General features: G+C 40.3%; 1 protein-coding gene across 1 annotated transcript; it reads right to left on the bottom strand.

Annotated features, from left to right (window-relative positions):
* Positions 1 to 7,289: 7,289 nt before the first annotated feature.
* Positions 7,290 to 20,734, bottom strand: IL22RA2 (interleukin 22 receptor subunit alpha 2). Its single transcript, XM_007452048.1, has 5 exons — positions 20,674 to 20,734; positions 17,001 to 17,136; positions 14,463 to 14,641; positions 8,426 to 8,592; positions 7,290 to 7,439 (listed from the first exon to the last, which is right to left on the bottom strand). The coding sequence occupies exons 1-5, from the start codon at positions 20,732 to 20,734 to the stop codon at positions 7,290 to 7,292; spliced, it is 693 nt and encodes a 230-aa protein (XP_007452110.1).
* Positions 20,735 to 22,359: the final 1,625 nt, after the last annotated feature.

The raw sequence follows: 22,359 nt of genomic DNA, 5'->3' as shown, positions 1-22,359 counted from the left end.
AAGGGAGAAATATCTCCAGGAAGATTCTTGGTCTCATTCTAAATAAGACTTCTTTCTAGGAGGGTGGCATTTTGAAAATGGTCTTTTAAATGGAGCATCTTGGTTGCCATCATTGGGCCAAGGCTTTCTCTATAAGGAGAAATTTCTCTCTGCTGCTTAATCTATAAGAGGAGAATTTAGGCTGAATTAAAGCCTCACATTGTTTTCAGACAGAATTAGTTTCTGTTTAATATGAACTGACTAGCATTACTGGAGACTATGTAGGCAAAATTGGGAAGCAGGAATTGTGATGCCCTCCTTGCCCTACACCTTCCCTCAAAAAATACCTTTGAGGGGATTTGCCTTTCTACTTACTGTTCTTTCCTTCTGTTACCATTTTTCTTTCTACTTCCTGCCAGGGTGTGGTGCAGTTACGGTGGTGGCATATGCTTTGTTACCTACTATAGTAGACCCAGCTTCCTACTGCCTCTCTACTTAACTCCACAGATGTATTAGTTGATGGAGGCTTAGAATATTTTTATTTTAAAAATAAATAAAAAAGGAATGAACATCTTCATGACAGAATTTTTGTTTTCTGGGATACATGGATAATATAATTTAAAGAGAAGGAGCACTTTACCTTCAAATAATACTATTTTGGAAGAAACCCATTGGTCTAGGGTATAGAAGAGCCTTCAGTTCTGATTCACGAATAGCACTGTGATGTTGGTCATGTCACGTAGGCTCTCTGAGTCTGTTTCCAGAATGTCACAGTGGGGATAAGATCTTCAACTCATTTTACAAAAAATGCTTTTTAAGATGTAAGGAATTAGACAAATATAAGTGACTATGACTAGATCTATGGACGTGTGGAATTTTAGAGCTATATGTAATTTATATAAGTAATGTAAGTTATTAAGCCAGGATACTTTTGAGAGAGAATGGGGGTGAGGACTGCACAGGAAACTGAGATAATAGTAAATTGTCCGGGGAAAACCTGGACATATGGTCTCCCTGGCCATAAGAGGCTTTAGAAGCCATATGCTCTAATTACTCATAAGACCAGCTTTGTCCCTCATGTAAGAGAGGATACAAAAGTAAATAAATAAATAATAAAAGGCTTTTCCATTGATGTGTTGTTATATGTTAGGGAAAACCAAGCACATTCAAAACACTCAATGAATGCTGCATTTGATGACCTTCCAATATTGCTCTTTAACCCTGTATCTATCACCTTTTGGCCATTTGTCCTCCCTGGAGCCTCCTGCCCTTCCCATCCAATAGTACTGGTAGAGTAGTAAAGAAGCATGGCAAGTGGTTGAGATGATTTCTGCAGTGCTTTACACCCAGTGGGCAGGGGTCAAGGCAAAACTGTGCCCCTGATGATCCCTTCTCACCCCCTCCTTCAGCTTTACCCATTTCTTCTGGGGCTGCATGCTGTCCTTGATTGCCTGTGATCTCCCCACCATGACCTGCTCCAACCTAACACCATCTTCATTGATGGTCCCCTGAGTTTTTAGGCAATGAATTTTCTTAAACTCCTCTGATCATAAGAATCACTTGGGGTGCTCTCCTGGTGATTCTGAGTTAGGAGGTTTAGCGTAGGTCCTGCTGATCTGTATATTTAACCAAGTTCTCAGGTGATTTTTATCATCACATGAGTCTGAGATACATGGATTTAATAAATACGAAAGTAGAAAGATATCCTCAAGATCATTTAAGCCAGTGGTTCTCAAAGAGTGGCTTTCCAACCAGCAGCATCAGAATCACCTGGGGACTTGTCAGAAATGCCAATTATTGGCCCTCTGTTGAGTAGGAACTCTGGAGGGGGACGCAGTAACTTGTGTTGTAACAAGCCCTCCAGATGATTCTCACATAGACTGAAGTTCCAGACCACTGACTTAGACCAACCCTTTCCTGTTGTCCTCCATTTTACAGATGAGAAATTTTGACACTCTCGTCTCTCACTTTGGGACTTTGAGTGTTTAGGGAGGGACAGTGCTATAATCCCTAGATGATTGTGAACAGGGTGGGATGACAGATGGTTAGGGAGCTATTGAGGATGGGGCATCAGTGAATATGGCCCTTAATTCCCTCTCCCTACCTCCAGAGTGAGGGGTCTTGCCTGTGTAGAGAAGCACTCATGTTTGTCAAGGGGATTGCTGAAAGACACAAGCTTCTGAAGAGCCATGCCCCTGTGGTAAACCAGAGCCTGGTGTTAATAGTGACTTCCCACCTAAGAAATCCCCTGAGAACCCGGACACCAAGAAGCCTCAGTTCCCTCTAGACAGACATGTTTCACTCTTGCAGATGTTTCAGCTCTGCTTTTGGTGGTTAGTCTCTGCTTATTCTCAGGGTGGTTGATGAAAGACTTCTAATTAGTGCTGACTAAGAATCATCTGAAATTGTAACTTATGGGTGGACACTGATGTGGTTTGGTCACATATCTTCCCACGTCACACCGGTGAGAAAGAATGACATCCCTGGTAAGCTCAAAAGCAGTGCTCCTGGATTTCAGTCACTGATTACAATTTTCACAGTGTTTTCAATACTCAAGTACAATATGTTCTGTAATTTATTTAACATTTCTCATTTACTCAACTTTAAAAAACGCTTTTAAAATAGTTTTACATTTACAAAAATTTTATGAAGATAGTGCAGAGATTTCCCATATACCCTACACCTGATTTCCCTTATTATTATCTTACACTGATATTGTATACTTGGTTCATAATTAATGAACCAATCATGATACATTATTATTAACTAAAGTCCATACTTTATTCAGATTTCCTTAGTTTTTACCTAATGTCCTTTTTTTTTTTTTTTCTGTTTCTTGATCCCATTTAGGATACCACATTAAATTTAGTTGCCATATTATAATTGGGTCCTAACCCAGACCTATTCTTTTTTATAACTTATTTTATTTATTTATTTTTGGCTGCGTTGGGTCTTCGTTGCTGCGTGCAGGCTTTCTCTAGGTGCGACGAGTGGGGGCTACTGTTCGTTGTGGTGCCCGGGCTTCTCATTGTGGTGGCTTCTCTAGTTACAGAGCACAGGCTCTAGGCGCGCGGGCTTCAGTAGTTGTGGCACGCAGGCTCTAGAGCACAGGCTCAGTAGTTGTGGCGCACGGGCTTAGTTGCTCCGTAGCATGTGGGATCTTCCTGGACCAGGGCTCGAACCCATGTCCCCTGCATTGGCAGGCAGATTCTTAACCACTGAGCCACCAGGGAAGCCCCTAACACAGACCTACTGAACAGTGAACTGATGCAAAATGATGATACTCTGGCTAAGGCTACTGCTGTGAGTGTTAAAGCTCTTTGTCTCTGACCCAGGAGTCTCATGTCTGCTGCTAGCATTGAAAAAATGTTGACAGGCTAACTTGTTAGCTTCTGAGCAGGGTAAGCTATCAGACCTCTTACAGCTCTTGACAACCTGTGTGTTATACAATTGAGGTGTTCAAAAGGATATGGAATATATTAAATTTATAAATATCTAAAATAATTCAATTAAATTGTAAAAGCCCTCTTAAAAGTGATTGCTAAAAGTTGCCAGATGTATATATAAATAAGAGTAATAAGGTTTATGAGTTGAACTTAAAAACAAAGAATAACAAGGGATTTGAATTTGCAGTTTTCATAAATCAAGAATTAATTTAAAACAATCCCAGTATCCTCTGAATAATTTTTTCTGGCAAAAAAAGCCATTTGTAAGGATGCCATAAACCTCATATAAATAATCCCAAACTGTGTGATCTTGGGTTGCTGTCCTGTGAGAACCCATCCTAGAAATGAATTTACACCATGAACACCTACCTCAACCCTATATTGAGAACTCTCTCTAAAATTCCTTCTTATCAAAGTGGGTATGTTTTTTCACATTCCCAATTTCACTCCCTCTCTCCTTTTAAAGAAAACCTGGGGCGGGAATTCTGGACATGACCACTATCTAAGGAGAGCAAACAATGCCTAGGAAATAACACTCAGTTGGAGGAAGAAACAATTACTCCAGAATAGCTCTGCTCAGAATTGCCCAAGACCTTGTCTCTGCTTATCTCCATCGTTGCATCTCTGTAAAGAATGGCTCACTCTCCCACACTAACCTGTGGAGGAAGATAGGCAGCAGATTGTACAAAATGATAAGAAAAGCCTCTCCCCGTGTCCTCCTCACCAACTCTCCCATGATGTCAGTGGTTCCACTCTTGCCTCATTAAATTATCTCACAAATATTAATTGAGCATCTGCTATGCACTGGTTCTGTTCTAGAGGATGAAGAGACAGCTGTGGGAACAGAACAAAACAAAGCAAAACAAAATGACAGATCTGCCTTTATATTCTAGTGGAGGAGGGAAAGACAAACAATAAACAAGATGAACAAGTGAACGACAGTGTGTCAGGTGGTTTAAGTGCTGTGAGGGAGAATGAGGGGTAGAGAGAGTCACACGGCAGGTAGTTTACCATTTTAAATCAAATGGTGAGGGAAGCGTCACTGATAAGGCAACCTTGCAGCAAAGACCTAGTGTAGGTGAGGGTGCTAGCCTATGGACTGCTGGCACAACTTTCCAGGAAGCAGCTGGTAGAGAGGCCCTCAGGCCAGAACATTTGCATTTGAGGGCCAAGCAGCAGGGTCAGTGTGCTGGGACAAAGTGAGAGTGGCCAGAATTAGGGACTGAGGTCTGAGAGATTAGGAGAAAAGGAATCAGATCATCCAGGGCCTTGGAGGCCATGGGAAGAACTTTGGTTTTTTACCTTTATGAGACGGGGAGCCATTGGAGGGTTAGGAGCGGAAGAGTGACATGATCTGATTTATGTTCAAAGCATCACCCGGCTACCCTGCTGAGACCAGACTAGAATGAGGCAAGAGCAGAGAGGGAGACCAGCCAGGTGGCTCTAGAAATCATCCAGATGAGAGAGGGTGTTGTCCTGGAATAAGGTAGGTGTGAGAAATGTTCTATTTTGGAGTTTAGAGCCAGTAGAATTTATTGACAGATTGAATATAGGATGTGACTGAAAGGGAGGAAACAAAGATGGCCCCAAAGCTTTTGGCCTGAGAACCTGTAAGAGTGGAATTGCCATTTGATCATAGGGCAAGATCAAGGAATGCCTGAAGTCCTGCTCAACACTGTTTGCTCTTTTCTGGTTGGAACTTAGTGTAGGTCTAAGAAGTCTAATTAAGATTTCATCTGACAGAATTTACAAGTCTATCCTTTAAAAAACCCAAGTAACAGATATGTCAAAATACAAAGCAAAAAAATTAAAAGATTTATTGAAATAGTACAATATATTCCTAACACAATGAAGAATGTAACAGTTAACATTTTTTACAAAGTATTTTACTCTTGCCTAAGCATGCCTAAGTAACTTGCCTAAGCATGAAAGCAAAAACAAAGTACAACAAACATAATATAAAATTTGATGCTACCTAATAACTTTCATGAGGCAGCCATAACTGTTTTTAGATCAGTCTTCAGGACTACTGAATTTCAAAAACTTAAATGCTGTTGGCCACTCACAATCCTTACTCCATACCCATCCCATTGCTCTTAATTCCCCCTCAAAAGGACAGCAAGCAGAAAAACAAAAAACAAAAAACCGTAATTCAAAAACATAGATTAAAGTAATTTTTATCTCAAGATGTGTGCTCAAATTCATTTTTTTTAACCACATGGGAAAGCGGTGAAAATAATTCTCTAGCTCTTTGTCTCTTACTATCTCCCTCCGCACATTTCTGAATTTTTAATCAGTTTATTATTGTGTGTAATTGTACATAACCAGAAACACTTAATATATTTTTGTCACATTTTGTAGCAATGTTCATGAGGAATCATACAAATGTTCTCCAATTCATATATCTTCACAAAAAAAGACAGCCTCAAACACTGAGCCCAAGGTGAGGAAGGCAGCTTTCTGTTGCTACACAGAGCCCGAGCGCATAGACCTTCACTTGTTGTGGCCTGGAGCTGCTAGGAGATTGTTGGTGGGCTTTATTTAACTGTCTCAACAATCTCCGCCAGCACCAGCCCCTCTCCCCAATAAACCCACCATCCATGCTATGCTTTCAGCTGCAAGTCAACTTCTTTACCTGGTCCCCAACCATACCTTATGTCCCCAACCAAACTGTCATTCAAAAGATCCTTGTATATAGAGATTATGAAGATGCCACTGGCAAGGGACCCTTCACCAGGAGGATTGAGTAATGAGTGTGGTATAAATTAGAGTTAAACGTTCTTTTTTACTTTGTTGCTGAAAAATCTTATACCTGACTTTGAGAATAAAGATACATTCTTCTCAGGCAATATTAAAAAACAAACAAAAACAGAAAAGAAAACCTTAATGTGAGTATGTGTTAAATGAAGGAAATTGTATTGAGTAGGCATCCTTTGGTATTTGGATGTTATTGCTGATAGACTTAACCTAGATATTAATCCAGAAATCATGAGAGGCTTTTTTTCAAATATTATTCTTATTTACATAGAATAGAATTTAAAAGAAAGTATTGGTTCATTAAGTAAGAATATTATATAATAGAAAATGAATGTATGGAAAGTATATTCATATAAAATAGAAATGTATGGCAAAATACTCATTCACACAAAAATTCCACTTACGTGAAAGTTGAAATATCTATGTCAAGTTAACTGTCAATAGATAGTGAAAAAGGATTGCGTCAGGATTGCTTGTCTGTGAGGCTATTTTTTTTTTAACATCTTTATTGCGGTATAATTGCTTTACAATGGTGTGTTAGTTTCTGCTTTATAACAAAGTGAATCAGTTATACATATGTTCCCATATCTCTTCCCTCTTGCGTCTCCCTCCCTCCCACCCTCCCTATCCCACCCCTCCAGGCGGTCACAAAGCACCGAGCCGGTACTGTGATGCTATTTTTAAAAATTCATTCAACATTTACAAACATGTCTACTGCTCCTTGGTTCTTTAATTTTTACTTAGCTGACTTAGAAGAATGGAGATTATGTTAGAGATGTTACAGTCAGAAATAAAGTTCTATATTTCACAGAGCCCTTTGTTTTCTGCCTCTTCTTTAAATTCTAATGTTTTATTTTTTGGGGGGCGGGGAACTGCTTAAATTTAGTTTACAAATAAAATATAAAGGAAGAAAGAATGATTAAACAAAGAGGTCTGTGAAGTATAATGGTGAACATTGCATTAAGAATATATAAAAACTAACTAGCACAACATTGTAAATCAACTATATTTCAGAAAAAAATATATATATAAACAACTTTCAATGAGATTCTTCAAAACGAGCCGTCCTATTCTCAGAGAGTTTGGATTGCCACTCTGCAGAGCACTTCAAGGACTTTCCACACATCTCTCTTGGCTTCTCTGACTTCTTCTGTCTAATGTGGGCTGATACATTTCAGCCACTATACAGTAACCAGTGTGAGGTGTTAGAGCTTCAATTTCAACAGCTCTGTGAGCTCCTTCATATACCTTTTGCTCCTACACACAAGGGGGAAAAATGAGATGATAAATGGTTTCCAGTAAGTCATTGACTTGCTCTATTTTTGATAAAACTAAGTTGTTCATGACCAGTTTAGATGGGCTGTAGGGTTTCTTCCGAGACACATCCTCCTTCTCCAGAGTCCTAGTTCACAGACTGAGAAAGGGACAGGTCACACGGCTGTGGAGGAACCACATGACTTCTCTCTAGTGATGCTGATTGATTGACTCAGTGGTCAGAGTCTCTTTTTTAAGAATTTGAACTGTGCAGTGAGATGAATGGAGTAGATTTGGAGACAGTTGTAGACATGTGGCAGGTGACCACAGAGAAACAGAGTGAGATTCTTTACAACTTGCTTCTCCATTTCTCCTTCCCAGTGACTACAAAGCCTGGCAAAACTTTATTTCTTGCTTCTGGCTGTTGTAAGATTGATCATTACCTCCGAGTAAAAATCCTCCTCTCCCCTCCACTTTTCTATTTGAACCAGTTTGAATGGGTTTCTGTGTTCTACAGCCAAAGGAACCCTGTCTTAGATGGACACCAAAAAAAAAGGAACATTCAATTAACCACCACCAAAATAAAGTCACCAATGGAGGATTATAATATCAGAGCAAAACTGGCACTAATATATAATGCTCTGATCCAAAAGCCACTTTAAAATAAGGTGTGTAAAGTCCATAAAAATGAATATTTGTGACAATCAAATGGAATTAAATATTGTTAATACCAATCTTTAGATATGCAGGGAAAATCAAAAGGAAACCAGCTGAATGACGGAAAAGGTGCAAACACATGTACACACAATTCTGATGGCGATCGTAACCACTAATTGCTTATCAATGAGGATGAAAGTGAGAAGGAACTAAAAGAAGATAAGGAAAAATAAGAGGGGATAGAGTAGCAAAAGACAGGACCTATTTTATGGCTAAAATGTTGCTTAAACAAAAGAAAAAATACCAAACTTATCTATTCATTCTGAACTTACCTTTTCCAGTGAATTGTTAATTACAAAGACTCGGTATACTAGCCCATAGTATTCCATTGATACATTTTTTCTTTTTTGGTCCCTATATGGTAAGTTGGGAGCACGGAGATTCACCAACAAAGATCCATTAACTTGGGTTATATTCATGAATGGAGGATCTATTTTTGCTGAGGAAAGAATAGGAAAATTTGACAATATCACTCAAAAATGTAATATTTCATATGGACACATTATGCATAATAACAAATCATTATTAAGTTCAGGGATCTGGCAAAAATCATTATGAAGAGATACTGCTAACACCTAAAATACAAATATCTGAGAAGTTCCTTTGCAGATGATTCTTTATTTGCAAAGACATATATTCTGAATCAGCTTTAAGAGGACCTTTATCAATCATTTCCACAGCCTGCAGTGATTGTTTTGGAAAACGAAATATAAAAAGTTATTTGGGTGAAGATCTTAGTGTAAGGCAAATATTTTGTAGGTCCTTAAAGATGTAAAATTTCAAAGCAGCTTGAAAATCATTTGAAAACTTGTTGCTATAAAATTATTTCAACAGAATTATGTTATGTACTATGGAATAGCAGGAGAAGGATCAAGAGAGAATTTTTGTTTCTTGCATTTGGTATCAATAATCAGATGATCGTTAACTAGGAAAGAAAACTAAATAAATTAATAGTCACTTTAATTTCCCCCAGATTAACTATAGTAATTCTAAATGATTTAATTCGTTAATGGGTTTTGTTGTTGTTTTCTTGTTCGGCATTCATTATGTATTTTTAGTTTATAGATACATACCTTTTATAATTCTTGAAAACTAGCCATGATCAATCAACTTAGAGATAGATAGAGACAGAGACAGAGACATATATGCTTTTATTCTAGAATTTCAGTTCAACATCTGTTAGCATTTCTCATTCGATTTTCCATATGTCATTTTCTTTTTCCATCTTTTTTTTCTCAGTGGAGTATTCTGAAGGGTTTTCCAGTCCATCAGTTTACTACTTTGTCATGTCTAAACTGATCTTTAACCCCCCAAATCAACTTTTTGTTTGTTTGTTTGTTTTGCGGTACGCAGGCCTCTCACTGTTGTGGCCTCTCCCGTTGCGGAGCACAGGCTCCAGACGCGCAGGCTCAGAGGCCATGGCTTACAGGCCCAGCTGCTCTGTGACATATGGGATCTTCCCGGACCAGGGCACGAACCCGTGTCCCCTGCATCGGCAGGCAGACTCTCAACCACTGCGCCACCAGGGAAGCCCCAAATCAACTTTTTGAATTTCAATGAGGTCTATTTGGGTCTTTTTCAATCTATTTGGTCTGAGTAATATTTTGTCCTTTGATTATGTTTTTATTCCCTCTGTTATTTCTTTAAGCTTATTTAATTTATTATCTGCTTCCAATATTACAAATCCTTGAAGCACTGGTCCAGCCAGTACTTGTTTCTTCCAACCTTGCTTGTGTTGATCTGCTTCCTTCTATTTTTATTGTGAACACATGTTGAAAGTTGATGCTTTCTTTTTTGTTATTTGGTTAGAATTTTTAAATTTTAAATACACTTTTTATCAACTTATAAGATAGACACAGACAAATAAATCGTGAGGATATGGCTCAACAAATCTTTACAAATAAACACTCCTGTATAGCTACCACCCAGAACAAAAAACAGGACATTACCAACACCCCAGAAACCTCCTTCACCTTTCCTCCAATTACATAACCCCAGAGGATGACCACAATTTTCCTAACTTTTATCGCCATGTACATTCATTTTTGGAATCATACAATATACACTTTTTTGTGTGTCTGGCTTGTTTCACTCTTTCACTTTTATTTGTATATATATAATTATGGGCTGAATTGTGCCTCACCTCAAATTCATAGGATGAAGTCCTAACACCCAGTACCTCAGAATATGACTGCATTTGGAGATAGGGTCTTTTTTAAAAAAGCATATGGCTTTTTAGAAAATGAAGTCATATGGGTGGTATGGGTGGTCCCTAATCCAATATGACTGGTGTCCTTATAAGAAGACACATACAATTGAGCACAGAGGGATGACCATGGAAGGACACAGCAAGAAAGTGGCCAAGGAGAATGGCTTCAGAAGAAACCAAACCTGTGGACAGCTTGATCTTGGACTTCCAGCCTCCAGAACTGTAGGAAACTAAATTTCTGTTGTTTAAGCCACCCAGTCTGTGGTATTTTGCTATGGTAGCCCTGGAAATCTAAAGTCTATACATCTATCCATGTTGCATGTATCAGGAGTTTGTTCTTTTGGGGCTTCCCTGGTGGCTCAGTGGTTAAGAATCCGCCTGCCAATGCAGAAGACACAGTTTCGAGCCCTGGTCCGGGAAGATCCCACGTGACGCGGAGCAACTAAGCCAGTGTGCCACAACTACTTAGCCTGTGCTCTAGAGCCCGTGAGCCACAACTACTGAGCCCGTGTGCCACAACTACTGAAGCCTGCGCACCTAGAGCCTGTGCTCCTCAACAAGAGCAGCCACCACAATGAGAAGCCCGCACACCACAACAAAGAGTAATCCCACTCGTCGCAACTGGAGAAAGCCTGTGCACAGCAATGAAGACCCAATGCAGCCAAAAATAAGTAATAAAATAAAATAAATAAATAAATATATATATATATATATATATATATATAAAGAATGCTATAAAAACATTTTTAAAAAAGAGTTTTTTCTTTTGATTGCTGTGGTATTTAATTGTATGAATAACACAATTCATCTATTGTGTTATTCACAGACTTTTAGGTTGTTTCTAGTTTTTGGATATTCTGAGTAAAGTAGCAGGAACATTCTTGTATATGTCACTTGGAAAACATGCATTTTGTTGGGAATATAACTAAGAGTGGAATTTCTGGGTGATAGAGTTTATATATGTTTAGCTTTTGTAAATTCTGCCATTTCCCCACAGTAGATATACCAATTTACATTCCCTTCAGCAGTGTATGAATATTCCCATTTTTTTCACATTCTCTCTAATACTTGGCATTATTATTTTTAAAAAGTTTAATTTTGGCCATTCTGGTAAGTGTGTAGTACCAATTTATTGTGTTTTTAAGTTGCATTTCCCTGATGACTAATGAAATTTCATATGTTCATTGGCCACTTGAATATTCCCTTTTGTGAAAAGCCTGTTCAAGTCTTTGCCCATTTTTTAAATTAGTTGTCTTGTCTTTTTATTATTGATTTGTAAGAGTTCTTTGTACATTCTGGACATAGTCCTCTGTCCAAAACATGCACTGTGAATATCTTCTCTCTATGGCTTGCATTTTCAACAGGGTGCCAAGATCATTCAATGGGTAGAGAATACCTTTTCAACAAATGATGCTGGGACTAATGGGATAGCCATATACAAAAGAATGAAGTTGGACCCTTACCTCACATCATATATAAAAATGAACTCAAAATTGATCAAAGATTTAAATGTAAGAGCCAAAACTATAAAACTCATAGAAGAAAGCTTAGGATAAATCTTCATAGCCTTGGGTTTGGCAAAGAATTCTTAGATATGACACTGAAAGCATGAGTAGCAAGAGAAAACATAGGTAGATTGGACTTCACCAAAGTAAATACTTTGGGGCTTCAAATGACACCATTGAGAAAGTGGAAAGACAAATCACAGAATGGGAGAAAATATTTGAAAATCATATATCTGATAAGGTAATACAAAAAACTTAAAACTCAGTAATTAAAAGACAAATCATTCAATTTAAAAATGGGCAGGGCTTCCCTGGTGGCACAGTGGTTGAGAGTCCGCCTGCCAATGCAGGGGACATGGGTTCGTGCCCTGGTCCGGGAGGATCCCACATGCCGCGGAGCGGCTGGGCCCGTGAGCCATGGCTGCTGAGCCTGCGCGTCCGGAGCCTGTGCTCCGCAATGGGAGAGGCCACAACAGTGAGTAGCCCGCGTACGGCAAAAAAAAAAAAAAAAAAAATGGGCAAAGTATCTGAATGGACAATTTTCCAAGGGAAATATGCAAATGGCCAATAAAAACATGAAAAGATGCTCAACATCACTAATCATCAGGAAAATGCAAATCATCACATGAGATACCATTTCACATGCACTAGGACTGTTATAATCAAAAAGTGACATAGTGGTGCTAAGGATGTGGGGAAATAGGAACCCTCATACACTGCTGATGGGAATGGAAAATGGTGCAGCTGCTTTGGAAAACAGTCTGGCAGTTTCTCAAATGATTAAACATACAGTTACAGGGTGACCAAGTGATTCCACTCCTAGGTATATACCCAAGAGAAATAAAAACATGTCTACACAAAAACTTGTACATGAATGTTTATAGGAGCTCTATTCACAGGAGCTAAAATGTGGAAACAACTCAAATATCCATCAACTGAGGAATGGATAAACAAGATGCAGTATATCCGTGTACTGCAATATTATTCAGCTACAAGAAGGAACAAAGTTCTGATACATGCTACAAAATGGACAAACCTTGAAAACATTATGCTAAATGAAAGGAGCCAGTCACAAAAGATCACATGTTATATGATTCTATTCATATGAAATATCAAGATGAGGGAACTCTTTAGAGACAGAAAGTAGATTAGTGGTCACTTAGGGCTGAGAGGCTAAAGGAGGGAGAGAATAGGAGGGTGATAGCCAAAGAGTACGGAGTTTCTTTTTTGTGGTGATGAAAATGTTCTAAAATTGACTATGGGTGATGGTTGTACTTATCTGTGAATATAGTAAAAAATTATTGAATTGTACACATTATATGAGTAATCATAAGGGATGTGAATTTTATCTCAGTAAAGCTGTTTAATAAATCTAGGTGGAGGCAATGCCCATACACTTGATCCTTAATTCTTCTGGGTTATAACAACAATGTTTTCAAAGAATTGGTAGTTGAGGCTGCCTCCTGAAGGTTGGGATCTCTTTGTGCCATTTAACCAACAAGGAGGAAATGCGGTACTTCTGTTGTCTAGGGTGACTGGTTCCAATTATCAAAGGGAAATAGAATTATATATACAACGGGGTCAAGCATGCTTGAGGACTCAAACTCCTCAAAAATGAAAAGTTGAGATGCTGGCTGAAAAGAAAGAGAACGTTGAGTTAAATCATGAGAAAAGCAGTTATAAATATTAACTACAGCTTCATGACTAGTTGCCATTGTGAGGACTGTAGTAAATACCCATATTTTCTGTCTTGTTATGCATATCTTTGTACATATACATTAAACTTTTTTTCTCATACCTTTTGCCTAATTTTTTTTTTTTTTTTTTTTGCGGTACACGGGCCTCTCACTGTTGCGGCCTCTCCTGTTGCGGAGCATAGGCTCCGGACGCGCAGGCTCAGCGGCCATGGCTCACGGGCCTAGCTGCTCCGCGGCATGTGGGATCTTCCTGGACCGGGGCATGAACCCGCGTCCCCTGCATCGGCAGGCGGACTCTCAACCACTGCGCCACCAGGGAAACCCCTTGTCTACTATTTTATATAAGGTCTGCTGGCAATGGCTCCATTTATAATTTACATCATAGATTATAGTATATTATTCTGACATTATGACTAAATTAGAAGGATATACATCATTGAGAAATGGATACAAGAGAGCACTTTTTGTCTCCTCTTTTGGACAGGTGACTAAAAGTCTTAATTTCCTCAATAGAAAATTTTTCTAATGTGTATTTTCAAGAACTTCACCATCATGCTTAGGAATAACCCCATATAGCTCCTTTTCTGCTATCTAAAAATACTTTTTTTTTCTAGCAGGCAACATCCTGGCAGTGGGATAGAGTGTCAGCTCTGAATCAGAGGCAGCCAAATTTGAATTCTGAGACCTGGGCTACTACTAAAGTTTCTGTGCCTTGACGTCCTGGGCTGTAAATGAGAATAGTAAAAGCCATCTGCTAGAGCTGTTCTGAGAATGACATCAAGTGAGACGATGGTGTGGACCTCACCAAAGCACAGGGCCTGGTAGCTAGCTATCCATGCTCCATGAGGGCTATTCAAGGGCAGGAAAAGCAAATGCAAAGAAACTCCATGGAACTCACTTTCCCACCAGGGAGAGAACCGCTGTGTCATGGTCCAGCCTGAGTGGACCCCAGCCAGGGTCGTCCTCACTCTCCCGTAGTAAGGTTCCCATATGTCTGACGTTTCATTGGTAAGGTCACAGAAGAATTCTCGAATACCCCAGCAGTCCTCTTTATTTTTCCATCGTCTCTGTCCATAACTATAGAAGGGAAAAGACAAAAATCTGCATTCCTTTATTCCATTGAAGGCGTCTTCAGTTTTTTCAGTCTATTCAGTTTTCAGACTGGCTGAAATTTGTCCTCCGATATCAGTACCACTGTGAAAGCTGACAGCTGTTCTTAAGTATCTTTAAAGTTTTTAAATTAATTAAAGTGCTATCAAAGTGCTATCTCGTTGAAATATAAACTCAAGCTTGATACCTTCTGTAACACTAGCATAAGGGTTTTTGGATATTTAGTACTTAGTGAAGTTTTTCTTCTGGGGTCTGAACCAACTTCCATTTTTTACTACGAGCTCTCCATGTCCTTCAGGCTCCTGAGGTTTCAACACTTTGTGGTTTTCCTCACTTCTTATCAGCTTGCTGTTGAGTAACATGGCTGATTCTGAGAAGTTGCGACCACTTTTCATCTCAGGTGACACTTACCCAACACATAACGTCAGTCTCTTTTTTGACAACTGAATGAGCGTTGTAGGAAGGGCTTTTTAAGGGGTTTTGTAATTAGAGGCTGGGAGAGAATGGGGAGAACCCAGGAAGAAAAGGTAATGAGGCAAAGCGCCAGATACGTTGATTCAGCTTAAGACTGTGGGATGGTGTAACAGCAAAAGGGAGGATTAATGCTTCCCTTCCTTACCAGTCACAAATCAAAGAAAATGCAATAAGATGATGGTGGGAACAGAGCAGGAATTAGAGGCTGGGGAGAAAGCTTCCAATATATTTGTTGAAGGACTTGAAATATAACCTTTTAGCCATATAATGAAGAGCATTGCTGATGTCTGTACTCTAAACTATATGCTGACAGCAGTTTCATTATATCAGAAGACACCATAAGAGCAGAACCAACAACATATATTAAGCACAATTTAATGTTTTCTAACTCTATTAGACATTGCCTTTGCTAGCTGAATTTAGCAGTAATGACTGGCTTCTTTTTTAATGTAATACTCCATTTTTTGTCCTATCCTAAATGGGACAGAAACTGTCAGTAGACCCATGAGAACAGGATAGACGCAAAAGGGAAGATTTTGAAAATATAAATCTGCATTGTGCTATTGAAAATATCACATAGGTAGGAATGGATCCAGGTATTCTGAAATTTATACAAATTTAAGAGCTCTATTTAAGAAAAAGAATTACAACTATGAAATTTTTCCATGGGGCCCCAAAGTTTAATCTTAATTAATTTCATGGAAAAACAACATCTAATCCACTGTTTATCTTGAACTGTAAATAGGCCCACTTTGGATATGTTTATACTACCTACAGGGGAAAAATGAAAAGATCATCAATCCCCACTTCCTACAGGGAAGCATTTCCAACAACGCACAAATCTGTTTTTGGAGTGGAGAAATCTTTATTGTAAAGATTTGTGAAGTTTACAGTTGCTACACAAAATATGTTGAGAAAAGCAGCAGTTAAAGACTGAGAAACTTCTGGAAATAGTCCTTCTGAAGTTAGTGAGAGCTTGATAAATGGAAAAATCTGACTTTGGATCTACCCCATGCTGGAGAGACATGAATGAATTTATGGCACAAAAATTGCTACTTTGGCCCATAGCTACATCTAATCTTCTGAATTTCTGAATAGAAAATCATAAAAGCTAAACTATAATATCTCCTGTCTCATGTTCAGCCAGAATCTCAATCTCTATAAGAGAAGGAAGATCTTCAACTCCTCTCTGCATACTCCCACCCCCAGCACCCTGAACAGAGATGTGTGAAGGGGAAAACCTGCCATTTGCAAATCAGGAGCTTCTGTTTCCAGGCCTCAATCCAGGAAAGGAGTGGGTTATATCTGAGTTTTGGCAACGACCCGCTAGAACTGGTCTGAAGATCACACAGGAGGACATGCCTCAGCGTGTTCCAATTTGCATTCATGCTTACAGGAGGCGTTCATTTTTGAAAGGAATTTTCTAAAGAGTAAACCCACTCTAAAGAAATGACCTTTAAATTGAAAATGTAGTTTACACACTCACATCCATGTGTCCCACAACTTCTTTTTCAACTATCAACAGCGTCAATTTAATTGAGGACATATTAGGTGCTAAACAAGTCGCTTCTAACATTCAGTGGACAAATGCATATTGAGAGTCTCTGTTGTGAAGCCAAAGGCTGACCCTGTGAAGTCTCAGTGCTGGGTCTCTGAGTACCTCCCGTCACAGACTACATGTCATCATGCATTTTGTGTCACCTTCAGGGAAGACACACTCCTGCCCCCACCTCTGCTTCTTCTCAACCCTTCTGAAACTGACAAAAGTTCAGATCCTAACACTCCATCGCCTTCTAGAACATGGAATCTTAGTGGCCATCTCTACTAGCTGGAGGAAGCTCAGATTACTTACGTTTTATACTGCACAAAATAGATACTGCTGTTGCCAGGACAAGCCTGCCCAGGCTGCCAGTGCAAAATGTTGTGAAAATTTTGCGACTGAAAATGTACTTGTTGAGGTTTCAGAGACTCGTGGGCTGGCTGAGTTTCTAAAACAATAAGAAACAGAGCAACACTGAACATTGTTATGAGCACTATCGTTATTAGCCATACTTTTCAATGTAATAATACCTGCATCAGGATTCCTTGAAATAGTTGCTATAGGTGCAGATGGTGGAAGTGGAGCCCAGAAATCAACATTTTTGATCTTTGATGTGATGATTTTGATGCATGCTAAAGTCTCAGGACAGTTGTGATCCAGACTATAAAAACATACGTGATAAACTCCCACCCCACTCCTAAGCTGGAGAGGAAGAAACAGCAGTGAGAAGATAGTATTATACTTAATTCCATCCCTGGTGGTGATGGAATGTAATGACTGACATGAAAAGCCTCACCAAGGCCACTTTGCCCACCTTCCTAGGAGACCCGGCGTTACTGCTCCTCCGAGGCAAAATTTCGCCTGGATTCTATTCTGCCTCCAGGACCTCAGCCTGGAACTCATTCCTCCTTTCTCTGGTTCTTGCTTCATCTCTTCTTCCTACTTCATTGTCCTCCACCTCTCTCAGCTGACCTGGCTTTATTGCATGTAGGCCGCTTCCGCTCCTGAGTGGACGCTCTTACCTGCCTGCATCCTGGTTCCAAGTGCCCGAGCATAACTGCTCAGGTGGAATGGTCCGTGCTGTGGAGGGAAACTGCCCAAGGGCTTGCCATGGAACCCAGCATTCCTGAGAAGAGTCTCGACAGGAGTCATGGCAGGAAGGGGGATAATTTCGCACTGGCATAGTTTGTGCTTTCTTGGCCAAGTCATGTGACATGAGAGCTCAATCTCACCTACCTTTAGTCCACTGGAGGCAAGAGATCTTTGACAAAATTTTATTCTAGGGTCTGAAGGAAACCAGAATATATTACCCCCAAATATGCCTCTTTGACATAAAAATTATTTTGAGCTGAAGGCCATTAAGAAGCAACAAATGCAGGAAACGGTCCCTTGACCTCCCCCTTTTTCCACCTGAAGGCAGGATATATAGGGCTGGCCAAAAATTTTGTTCGGGTTTCTGGCAGGCTCTTGCGGAAAGACCCGAACGAACTTTTTGGCCAAGCCAATAAATTCTTCTTTGACTTTACTGGAGACAGATTCCTATCAGCCCAAAGAAGGCACCAGAAGAATCTACAAATGAAACTTACTCCATTAGTTTTCTCCCACGTAGTTACTTTCCCACAGTTTCCTCCCTTGGAAGAGTAAAACCGCTTTCCTCTGTCTTGTCATGTTCCTACAGGTGTATCGTGCTTTGTTGAAGATGGTACAGAAGCTGGAATTCTAAGCCGCCATTTTGAGTTTCTCTTCATACAGGATCCCCCCTGGTGTTGTGCGCTGCACGCATTAATAAACTGTTTTATTAATCTGCCTTTTTGTTAAGGAGTCCTAGCCGACTTTTTTATTGAACAAATTTGACATGTAACGTTGCGTAAGTTAAAAAAAAAAAGAGTCCCAGCTGCAAACCAAAAATGGGCAGAGGTAAAGCTTTACCTCTCCAATAGGCCCAAAGTTTCTGCTAAGGGATAGGTGGTGGGCAGGAGAAGGGAGGAAGCACATCCCCTGTCTTTTCCTCATCTACCCCTTGCCCCCTGGCTTCTCCAGAGTGTCCTCCTTTCTCCTGGTCCACCATGCTGGGAATGGCCCCATCCGAGGTCTCTGCCTTGGCCCTTCCCTTTTCCTAGAATACTCTTCCCAGGATTTCCACATGCTTCATTTCTTCATCTCCTTTAGGTCTTTGCTCAAATATCATTAAGATGGAAGCAAATTCTCCTAAGCCCATGGTCTCAGCTCTGAACATTCAAGATGTGTTATTTTCTAATGAATGGGGCTGTTTCCTTAGGTAGTTATTTTTACCAACCAAATAGTGTCATTACTGTTATTTGGTTTTTGTTTGTTTTTATTTTTATTTTTGGACCTCCTTCAGTGCATCAAGTGGTGATGTGTACTTGGAAAGAGTCAAATGCCACCATTGGTTTTGTTCACCCAGATCACTGCCCGATCAACCGTATTTAGCACATAAAATTGTACTTAGCAGAAGTTTTCAGGAGGTGACAAGCATGCACAATTTCTGGAAGATCCTTCCTAGAGTCGATTTGCCGTCCTGAACATAGATAGTCCAGTGTCCTTTACCTCGTCTGTCTTCAGATTTCTTCTCTCATTTTTGTAACACCACTGCTGACCTCCATCAAAGAAAATAGCAATCCCTCTGTGCCAGACACAGAGGGGATTTTACCTGTCTTCACTGAGTCTGCCCAGCTCATCTGTGCAAAAGATATTATTGCGGTCTTCCTCTTACAGACCAAAATCCAAGCCTTGGAGAAGTAAAAGAGCTGGTGCAGCTGCAGACGGTGAGGCTGACTTTGTACCCAGGCTGTCTGGCCCTGGAGCCTGCCTCTCACCCGTCACAGTAAACCGACAGAAGAGCCTCAGGAGAGAGGGGCTAATGGAGGAAGCAGAGCAACGAGAGGCTGAAGATATTCCTTCTCCTTTCCCTCCGCCTCCTCCCCCTGGCCGGCCTTCATTAATCACTGAACGTATTTGAACCTTAAATGTATATCAGGCCCTGTGCTCAAAGCTTTACATCTTCTTTCATTCTCACAACCACCCAATAAGGTAGGTATTCTTATTAGTACATTTTACACGTGGGGAAACTGAGCTCTAAAGAAGTTGTGTATCTTGCCCATATGGTTACAGGTCTGGTGAGATGCAGAGCCGTGGTCATTTGAGTAGCACTTGAATTCCTGCCATATTCTGCTAATTGAGCTCTTGGTCTGACCAAAGACCAAAGGCGTAGTCTACTCAGATCCATACATTTCTGGGAAATGGAGGATTGAATTGTTTTTATGTTATGAGTCAGTGGGCAACTGTACAGTCTTGTGAGTTACTTGAGACACTTACACTGAGAGGTACCCATCTGTTAACTGGGGGTCCTAATGACCTTGCTCAGAGGTATGTTGGGATGATAAGATGCTCTCTGCTCTTGAAGAGCTCTCCATGAATACCAGCAGCAAATTCTCACATGTTTTTAATTTATGGTCTATTCTGTGCTAGGCACTGCTCTAAGCACTTGTCATGTATTAACTCATTTAATCCTCACAGTGACCTACAATCCCCACCTTACAGATGAAGTAATTGAGGCAGAGGGGGTTTAAGCTAGTTGCCCCAGTTTTTCTAGATAATAAAATGGCAGAGTTGAAATCCAGATTCAGGCAGTCTGGCTTAGGAGCTATGCTGGTAACCAGTATGCTATCTTGTCCTTGAAGGCGAAAGAAAAGCTAAGGAGACAGAGAGGGGTGTATGTTTGTCCTGTGTGAAGTTTTTGCACCCACAAGAGTGCCTCCTCTTTAGTAGCTACTCGTGAAGTCCGCATGCAGTTATTCAGGCTGCAGAGAGAAACGGACCCCATGTCTGTCCGGACCAGTTAGTGACAGGAGAAAGCTGAAATTTTTACAAAGCCCAGAAATGCACCACTGCCATGTCTAACAGTCCCCTTGAGCAGACTCAGATGACAAAGCTGTGAGCAATTAAAAAGAAATGAAGCACTTACCTACCACACCAGGCAGGAGGGCACCGATGAGAAAGCCTAGAAAGCAACATTTAGGTGTCATCGTTGTCAGTGTGACTGGTCAGGTGACCAGCGTTCCCCTCAAGGGGAGGACAGCAGGCGACGAGCGTTCCCCTCAAGGGGAGGACAGCTCTGGACAGGAGAGGAAACTAGAATCGTCCCACTCAACATCCCCTTTTGGTTGTAACCATGGTTCTTGAAGCAAATACAATTTCATTTTGTTCATAAATTATATTGTATTATAATTTGGGGGTAATAAGTATTAAGAATCATTTCAAAAAACATTTGCTGTTAAGTCACTTTGATGTGGACGCTTGTTTTTTTGGGAGCTTTGCTAGCTGAGAAAAGGCAAAACACTGAGGATTGGTGGCCCGGAGGGCAGGCAGGGTGAGGAATTATGCAAGATGCTTGCAGGTGAGTGAAGGAGGCCTTCAGGGATTCTGGCAGAGAGGGCAGAGGGGCTGCCAGGGTGATTCTGAGTAAAGGGCTTGGCAGTTGCAATGATCAGGGCCCCTGGCAGTGGTTCAAGCAGGTGGGGTCTCCGGTTGATTCTTCCTTTTCTTGTCTTCATGGAAGCTCCTCGAGTAACCTCCCTGGTGTAGACCTCATATCCTCTGGCCCCTCAGCCTCTTTGCAGGGCTCCCTCCCACACTCCACAGCCGCCCCGGTCAATGGGCCGCACTCAGCTCATGCCTCTTCCTTTTCCATTCCTGCCCTCGGTTTCCAGCAACCTAGCTGATAAAGATTTTGAGCCTGTCAAACCAAGTAATTCCTTAAAAGGGTGAATGCGGGGGCAATGTTCATTTTGAGCTACATTAAATCTTTGTCCTATCTTCTTATCTAATCAAACTAGGTCATCTGTCCTTTGCCCATGATTCACTACATCAGTTTTATTACCAAAAAAATTTTTTTACCACATGATTTTAGAGACACTAGAATTATACATTAAAGCACAAGAAAGTCATAAAGATTTTTTTAAACAGGCTTTTCGGGTCAAAAGAAAAAATATATGCTGGTTTCTTTTTCCTCTTGGGCAGTCAAACTTTCAAGTTCTTGGTAGAATAGCCCCTTTAGTAAGGAATAGTGATGGCTGCTGAGCAGTACTAATTAATCAATAATTATTTAAGTATTAATTAATTAATTAATTAAGCCAAGAACATATATTTGCCGCCCTACCATGTGCTAGGCATTGTTCTCAGCAGCAAGGATGCAGCAGCAAATAAAATAGACATTGCCCTACCTACCCAAACCAGACTTCTAAAGGGGGACGTAGGCATACTTCCCCAGCAGGATGGAGGGTGTTTCCCAGTGCCGATGTGCTGGGTCAGACTTCTGAATCCAAACTCCTTATCTCCTCCAGGTGAAGTTTCCATTGCTTCTAAGCTGGCTTAGGCTTTCAAAGAAGAAACAAGCAGCCTATCTTAGGTGCCCTTTGCTCCTTCTGGGGACTCCTTGTCTCCTAGCCTCCTCAGCATCATCCTTCACCTCCTTGCTCATGTTAGCCACTGAACTCTAGACTTTTCATTCACCTTGGTTTTAAATGGGGAATAGAAATCTGGCTTTGAACTATCGCTGTTCGATATCTTTAATGCCAATAGCTTATGCTTTGGAGCAACCAAATTGCTTCAAATTCCAGTTAAGAAAAAAAAGAAAATATCTTAATTTAAG

This window comes from Lipotes vexillifer, unplaced genomic scaffold (genome assembly GCF_000442215.2).
Source record: "Lipotes vexillifer unplaced genomic scaffold, Lipotes_vexillifer_v1.1 scaffold16, whole genome shotgun sequence".
Classification (NCBI taxonomy): domain Eukaryota; kingdom Metazoa; phylum Chordata; class Mammalia; order Artiodactyla; family Lipotidae; genus Lipotes; species Lipotes vexillifer.
The sequence above is the reverse complement of the archived record's forward strand: the minus strand, read 5'-3'. Positions and strand labels throughout refer to the sequence as shown.